We start from the raw sequence: 8,302 nt of genomic DNA, 5'->3' as shown, positions 1-8,302 counted from the left end.
GGTGAATTTCGTCACGTCTGGCAACCATGTGGAGGAGATTCATTTCCTCCTCATTGACTCTGCTGGTGCTCCAGTGGTTTTGGGACACCCCTGGCTCACACTACATAACCCTCACATAAACTGGCGGCAGAACACTATCTTGGAGTGAGAATTGTCATGCGTCTTGTTTGGTGTCTGCTTGTTGTTCTGTGTCTCGTTCTGTGTTGCAGGAGAAGCAGACGGATCTGTCTAACGTGCCTAAGGAGTACTTCGACCTGAGGGAAGTGTTCAGTAAGTCCCAGGCTGCTTCTCTTCCTCCACATCGTCCGTATGACTATGCCATAGAGTTATTGCCAGGTACGTCTCCTCCTAAGGGCAGGCTATACTCACTTTCTGCTCCAGAGAGGGAGGCCATGGAGAAATATATTTCTGATTCTCTAGCAGCCAAACTCATCCGCCCTTCCGCTTCTCCTGCAGGGGCGGGATTCTTCTTTGTGGGTTAGAAGGATGGTACCCTGCATCCTTGTATTGACTATCGAGGGATGAACAACATCATGGTAAAGAACACCTATCGCTTGCCGTTGATATCTTCAGCTTTCGAGAGACTGCAGGGGGCCTCCATATTCACAAAGTTGGACCTTCAGAACGCATCATTTGGTCCGCATCAGGGAGGGAGATGAGTTGAAGACCGCTTTTAACACCCCCAGGGGGCAATTTGAATACTTGGTCATGCATTTCGGCCTGTCCAACTCCCCTGCGGTCTTCCAGGCACTAGTTAACGATGTGCTGAGAGACAAGGCCGATCAATTTCTATATGTTTACCTGGATGACATATTGATATTTTCTTCGTCTCTTCAGGAACACATTCAGCACGTCAGGCGAGTGCTTCAGAGGCTGTTAGAAAATGGGCTTTTTGTCAAGGCGGAGAAATGCGTTTTTCATGCAGAAAGTCTGTCCCCTTTCTAGGATTTACTGTGATTTTGTCACAGGCCTCCCTGCCTCCCAGGGCAACACGGTAGTTTTAACCATGGTGAACAGGTTCTCGAAGGCTACTCATTTCATCCCTCTGCCCAAATTACCTTCTGCCAGAGAAACAGCGGTTGCTGTCATTGACCACGTTTTTCATATTCATGGCCTCCCGATGGACGTTGTCTCTGACAGGGGTCCCCAGTTTATATCCAAATTTTGGAGAGAGTTTTGTCGATTGTTGGGGCGAGTGTTAGTCTTTCCTCGGGTTTCCATCCCCAGAGTAACGGTCAGACGGAGAGGGCCAACCAAGAGTTGGAACGAGGGTTGCGATGTTTGGTGTCACAGAATCCGTCCTCTTGGAGCCAGCAGATCTATTGGGTTGAGTACGTGCATAACTCATTACTAGTGTCGTCCATGGGCCTATCTCCATTTGATTGTAGTTTAGGGTACCAGCCACCTATTTTTCCCAGTTTGGAATCCGAAGTCGCGGTCCCCTCTGCTCACGAATTCGTCCAGAGGTGCAGGGACATCTGGAGAACAGCCAGGGTGACTCTTCTCCAGGTGGGGTTGCGCACCAAGGCCCAGGCCGATCGCCACCGGTTGAAGCCTTCGGTCGAACACCGAAAAAGGTGTTTTTTACACTACCTCTGAGAAATTTTAACCAAACGATGTCACAGAGTTTTCATTAAGACCCTAAAGAATCATATGAACGTGTGAAAAATGGGCATCCGATGAGCCATTTATAATACATATCCTTAAAGGCCTATTTCTCAAAATGATTTTTGTTTTTCTTTTCTCTCATGCACTGAGCCACAAATCTTGCATTCACCAAATGTAATTCCTATCTATATTCTGATGGATATACAAAGGATTTTGTTTACAACAGGGTTATTCAAATATTGTCCTGGAGGGCCAATGCGCTGCAGAGTTTAGCTCCAACCCTGATCTGTAATATGTAAACAAAATGACATTTTGAATATTCAGATCTCTATTCTGGAAATGCATGCACATTAATCCATATTTAACTAAATAATGCCTCCATTTTCATATTAAACATTTAAAAAAACTTGTAATACAAAAGATGTTTGCAATTATTAATGTAACCAATCAGCTGGTGATATATAGTGATATATTGTGTTTCTTTGTTCGATATTAGTTCTGTGTATTAGTTACATTTTTCACTCTATTCCCCTGAGATGTTTAAATTTAGCCCAAGATGTGGGCCTAGAAATAATGGTTGTACAACCTAGAACAATACACTACCTGTCTTTGACATTGTTGTCAGAGCTGTAATTTGATTGGCAGGATGACCGCTTTATAGAGGTGTGCCATTGGTGGAGAATGTTATAGTGATAGGCTGAAGGGATTGACATCTCTTCATTCAGTATATAATGCATTACAGAGACCCTGCATGCCAGGCTAACATCCATAAGACCTTACTGTAAGTATATCATATTAACTATTCATTAACATTAATATTGGTTTTAAACCTTTTCTCATTCTGCATTTCTGCCCAGACAGGATGAAAAAAAGATGATTCAAGAGGTCACTGGAAGCAGGAATATTTCCTTCCTGTCTGCTGGATTCTCTGGTATGCCTCACATGAGATACTTTTATTTATTCCTGTTAATTGCCTACTTTATTTCTTTTCTAGGAAACACCTGTCTCATGTTTGTTATCATTATGGACAGAAATCTTCACACTCCTAAATATATCTCTGTCTTTAATTTATCATTGACAGACACTTTTGAGAGTATTACTAAAATCCCTCAGCAACTGTATGCAGTTTTGTTTGGGAATCAGTTGATCTCGTATGGATTTTGCTTGTGTAACATACTCTCCAATAAGTTATTTGTTTTAGTTCATTCCCTAACTCTCACTTTTCTGTCTTTTGACAGATTAGTAGCTATTAGGTATCATGTGATTGTAACCAACAGATCAATGCTTGTTATAATTGCTGCTATGTTGATGCTAGCACTAATGCACACAATCATGAGCAGACTTTCATTTTGCAGAACTAGTGTCATAATCATTCATTTCTGTGATCTCGGGTCAAATTTCCCAAGCTGCGTCAGCATGCGTGTTCTGTTTCAGGTGATCATTGTGTTTCCAGTTTTTTGTATTATCTTTTCATATACATGCATAGCTATAACATTGTTCACAACTCCACACGACTGTCAAAGAGCCAAAAAGACATGTACTGCTCATTTAATGGTAGTGGCTGTATTTGATGTGCCCATCTGCTTAACAAATGTCTTTCATGTCCTTTTAAGCACCAACACTATAATTATTATTTATCTGACATCTATGCTTTCTTCAGTGCTTAACCTTATCATGACAAAGGACTTGATGTCTGTGAAAATGCTTATCAAAAAAGAATAAAAAATAAAATGATGATGATGAAATTATGAAAATCATGTTTTACTATACTAAACACACTACTGTGTTCCAGTTATAATGTTAGTAGCAGTGTGATTTTTGTATTGAATTCTTTAAAATAATTATAAAATAACTAAATATGAAAGTGTTTGTTTTGTGATACTTGAAGTATAAACTGTAAGTGCAGCATCTTTAATCTTGTGCCAGTCTGATTTTGTTTAAATTTAATGTAAACTATATACAGAAATCCTTACCATATTAATCTGTATTGTAATATTTAGACACACTGTACTGTATTTATTCAGAATAATTGTTTAGGGAGGCTGATAGGAATCATAGTGCCAAGCAATATTGACTGATACACTGAAATTATTATTTTAATAGTCTGTTATTGAGTGTTCTAAAAAGAGTTCTTTATCACAGGTAACACAACAATCCTCACAACAGGCAGCTTGACTTCAATGCATTCAAACTCTGCAAATGTGACCTTTGTTCGCCCTGCAACATTCTTCATCAATGGCTTTTCTAATATCCCACATGCAAAATACTACTATGTGTTTTTGTGTTTTGTATATGCTGTGACCGTTTTGGGGAATTCATTTATCATGTGTATCATATATTTGGCCCGCAGACTTCACACAGCCAAATACATTGCAGTCTTTAATATGGCCCTTTCCGGTCTGTGTGGAAGCTCGGCTTTGATTCCAAAACTCATAGACATGTTTTTATTTGAGCACCAGGACATTTCATATGAAGCATGCTTGATGAATATGTTTTTTGTGTTTCATTTCATGAACATTCAGTCTTTGACACTTCTTGCCTTGGCTTATGACAGACTGGTTGCTATTTGTTTTCCTCTACGGTATCATGCAGTTATTACCAAAACATCAATGTCACTCATTATAGGTGGTATGTGGATTTTTTCTATGACTTTATTTGCTGTACTTGTGGGATTAGTCAACAGACTCTCTTTTTGTGGATCTACTGTGGTCAATAGCTATTTCTGTGATCACGGCCCCGTCATCAGTCTTTCCTGTAACAGTAATTCCATAAATTATCTAATGGTATATATTTTATTTGGTCTCCTAATTTGTCTGCCAGTGATATTGATAAGCCTCTCATATTTGTGCATTGCTGCAGCATTGCTTAAGATTGCTCATGGTGCTGATCGCATTAAAGCCATGAAAACCTGCACCTCACATCTTGTGTTAGTGGCTATTTCTTATCTCCCAATTTTAAGTGTAAATGTTAAATCCTTCTCAACATCTATTGATCTAAACACTCGGATTATTAACAATTCACTGACACAAATAATACCCCCTATGCTGAATCCCATCATATACGCTCTAAAGACAGAGGAGGTCATGCAATCCATAAAAGAACTCTACAAACGCAGCAAGGTAAACACTGTTATAAAAAGAAATGTGAAACAGAGAAAATAAATATAGGTGCTTGTCTTTTCACATTTTGTCCTTTATGTTTTTGTTTGTTTTATGATTGTATGAAAGACGATGTCCTTAATTGCATATAAATATCAGAAAAAGCTATATACTTTGATTATAACTGATCATTTCACAAATGTCCACTTGAACAGGATCGGATGTGAAGATATTATAAAATAATTATACAAAATCCTCATATGTGATCAGAATTTACCATCACAGTGCTCAAATAAAAATATTTGCACTGATTTAGTGTGGATCTTTTTTTGTAGCTTTAATGACACGACGAAGAAAATTTTATTTCAAAATCGGAATTAACTTACAAAAATGTTAAGCTTCAATAATGGCAGTCTAAATTGAAAAATTATTTGTATGCAAAAACATTAAAGAAACTAAAGGATAATATATTAATGTGTAAGAAGGTTTTAATATAATTTTATGTAGTTATATTATATTTATTATATTATATTATATTATATTATATTATATTATTATATTATATTATATTATATTATATTATATTATATTATATTAGAGAAGATGCTTGCATTGAGAGTGGTAACCAGTCTACGGGGAGCATCAGAACTCAAGAGAAGCACGTAAAATGTGAGTAGCGTGTTGTTGCAGCCTTCAAACGGTCACAGTGTTAAAAAAAAAAAAAGTTTAAACAAAGGTATAAAGACAAAATATATCTTCTAATAGACCAAAGTTCTTAATCATGAAGACATAACTAGACATACTGTATGAGACAAAAACGTTGTGTAAAACATGTTTTTTTAAAAAGCAGTGGTGTTTGTGTAGTGCTCATTACAAATGTATTTGGAAAGGAATGCAAGCAGATAACATAATAGTCTTACAAAAATTTATCATGGTTTTATTATAGTAAAAGTGTAGTAACCATGTTTTTTTAAGCATATAAACATACTGTACATTAAAATGAACTACACAATCATGAATCATGAAAAATTTCAATGCACTCTTGAAAGAAAATCTTCACAGTAAACCTTTTTTTTTCAGGAGGGCGAGATGAATGTTTTATTGTGCAGCACTGTGTGTCAGCCATACAGTCCTGAAGAGCATAGTGCAGCTCAGCGCAGCCTGTCCTGGAGATCATCCCGTCCACTGGATCATCCTCTTCCATAAAGCATCAACAAGTGTTGACATTTCCCAACATTACAGCAGTAATGACTTTATGAACTACTTTACTTCTAAGAGCGATACTATTAAAGATAAAATTGTAACCATGCAGCCATCAGCTACAGTATCGCATCAGACAGTGCACTATAGATCCCCTGAGGAACAGTTCCACTCATTCTCTACTATAGGAGAGGAAGAACTGTATAAACAACAACATGTATGTTCGACCCTATTGCATCTAAGCTCCTAAAAGAGGTGCTTCCAGAAGTCATAGATCCTCTAGTCATAGACTATTATTAATTCCTCATTGTCATTAGGATAATCCCCAAAACCTTAAAACTGGCTATCTCATCAAAAAAAAAAAAAAAAAAAAAAAACACTACTTGACCCCAAAGAGCTAGTTAATTACAGACCGATCTCGAATCTCCCTTTTCTGTCTAAGATACTAGAAAAGGTAGTATCCTCACAATTATATTCCTTCTTAGAGGAAAAAATGGTATTTGTGAGGATTTCCAGTCAGGATTTCGACCCTATCATACTACTGAGACTGCTCTCCTTAGAGTTACAAATGACCTACTCTTATCATCTGATCATGGTTGTATTTCTCTATTAGTGCAATTGGATCTTATTGCTGCATTGGACACTATTGATCACAACATTCTTTTGCATAGACTAGAACACTTTGCTGGCATTAATGGAAGTGCATTAGCATGGTTTATATCGTACTTTTATGATGGGCCATCATTTCGTAGCAGTGAATGAAGAGGTATCATATCGATCAAAAGTGCAGTATGGAGTACCTCAAGGCTCAGTACTAGGGCCGTTACTCTTCTTTGCACTTTGCAGACCAAGCAGCTTTTAATTTTTTTTTGTGGATACACAGAAAGAACATTTTAAACAGTGCTAATACTAAAAAGAAATAATTAGTTTTATGAGTGGTGATAGTGTAAAGGCAGCTATTTCTCAGGTGTGAACATTTTGTGAATACAGAATATTGTTGTTTTATCACACTTAGTATATATTGTTTCTCTCCACCCAATCTTATATTATGTATGAACTTTGAGAATGACCATGCTTGCATGAACACTTCATTGTAATTTATTTTTTTGTGCAACATACAGAGATGTTGCACGATGAAAGAAAACATGTATTGTCCATCCATCCATCCATCTTCTTCCGCTTATCCGGGGCTGGGTCCCGGGGGCAGCAGTCTAAGCAGAGAACCCCAGACTTCCCTCTCCCTAGACACTTCCTCCAGCTCTTCTGGGGTGACACCGAGGCGTTCCCAGGCCAGCCGGGAGACATAGTCTCTCCAGCGTGTCCTAGGTCTTCCCCGGGGTCTCATCCCAGTGGGACGCGCCGGAACACCTTCCCGGGAAGGCGTCCAGGAGGCATCCGGAACAGATGCCCGAGCCACCTCAGCTGACCCCTCTCGATGTGGAGGAGCAGCGGCTCTACTCTGAGCTCCTCCCAGGTGACTGAGCTTCTCACCCTATCTCTAAGGCAGTGGTTTTCAACCTGTGGGCCGATGGTATTGTAGGTGGGCCGCCAATTACTAATAAAATAAATAATAATATATTTCATATATATAATTAAATAACAAAAAATAAATATTAAACTGTAATTATGCTTCCACTATTGAAGCTTGCTGATTGGTTTAAGAATAAACCGCCAATTTATCTTAGATATTTTTGCTGCATATGCTACAGAACAACAAATTCAAACATGCATAAATGCTGTCAACATGTTCCCTGACTGCTTGCTCCGCTGACTGTCTACCCGCTGCCGAGCTCTGCCTGGATCTGGTTTTCCCGTTTTGCTGAGCGGTGCCAGTCCGAGTTATTTTCTGTTCATTGCCAGTTCATTCTAGGGCTGTGCGATTAATAGAAATCGTCATAAAATAACGATTTGAGCCTGCGCGATTTCTAAATCGCTTTATAGCAAGATTTTCCGCGGCTCTGACCTCCCGCATTATGCTATCTGATCCAATCAGAATGCAGCGCCTACTGCGAGAACAGAACAGACTGGGCACATGCCTAACTCCAGGTTCACACACTGTCTGCGATGCGCCTTTTTTCCGAGCCCATGTTAACGGATCAGAGCGTTCACACTGCATGAGGTAAAAGGCTTTAAATAAAAACGTGCGAAAATTAATATCTAGCACATGAGCATAGAGAGAGTTGTGAGTGCACAGGACGCAGTTTAAGTGTGATGAGAAACGTTTTAAGTGCGCACACTCTCTCCGGGTGAGAGCAGCGTGTATCTGAGCAAGCACGTCTGGTTTTGTGACAGAGCAAAAGGAAATCTGCGTGCGAGCGGAGAGATTCGCTCTCGTGCATTATTTTAACGTGCTTTCGCGTTACATTAATGCACTCTCTCTGCTGCTTCTGCACCGC

The 8,302-nt window shown here is 38.9% G+C and overlaps 2 protein-coding genes across 2 annotated transcripts; both read left to right on the top strand.

Moving 5' to 3' along the window:
- Positions 1-2,481: 2,481 nt before the first annotated feature.
- On the top strand, positions 2,482-3,330 carry LOC132132371 (olfactory receptor 1A1-like). Its single transcript, XM_059544742.1, has one exon. It carries the CDS (start codon positions 2,482-2,484, stop codon positions 3,328-3,330), a length of 849 nt encoding a protein of 282 aa, XP_059400725.1.
- A 440-nt stretch (positions 3,331-3,770) lies between these two features.
- On the top strand, positions 3,771-4,769 carry LOC132132467 (olfactory receptor 6N1-like). Its single transcript, XM_059544844.1, has one exon. The coding sequence runs from the start codon at positions 3,789-3,791 to the stop codon at positions 4,767-4,769; it is 981 nt and encodes a 326-aa protein (XP_059400827.1). The 5' UTR covers positions 3,771-3,788.
- The last annotated feature ends 3,533 nt before the right edge of the window (positions 4,770-8,302 follow it).

Source organism: Carassius carassius, chromosome 49 (genome assembly GCF_963082965.1).
Source record: "Carassius carassius chromosome 49, fCarCar2.1, whole genome shotgun sequence".
Taxonomy (NCBI): Eukaryota; Metazoa; Chordata; class Actinopteri; order Cypriniformes; family Cyprinidae; genus Carassius; species Carassius carassius.
The sequence above is the reverse complement of the archived record's forward strand: the minus strand, read 5'-3'. Positions and strand labels throughout refer to the sequence as shown.

Bases quoted from the DNA above. Each gene is read 5' to 3' on its own strand.
- LOC132132371 (XM_059544742.1), top strand. From the start codon at position 2,482: ATGATTCAAGAGGTCACTGGAAGCAGGAATATTTCCTTCCTGTCTGCT.
- LOC132132467 (XM_059544844.1), top strand. From the start codon at position 3,789: ATGCATTCAAACTCTGCAAATGTGACCTTTGTTCGCCCTGCAACATTC.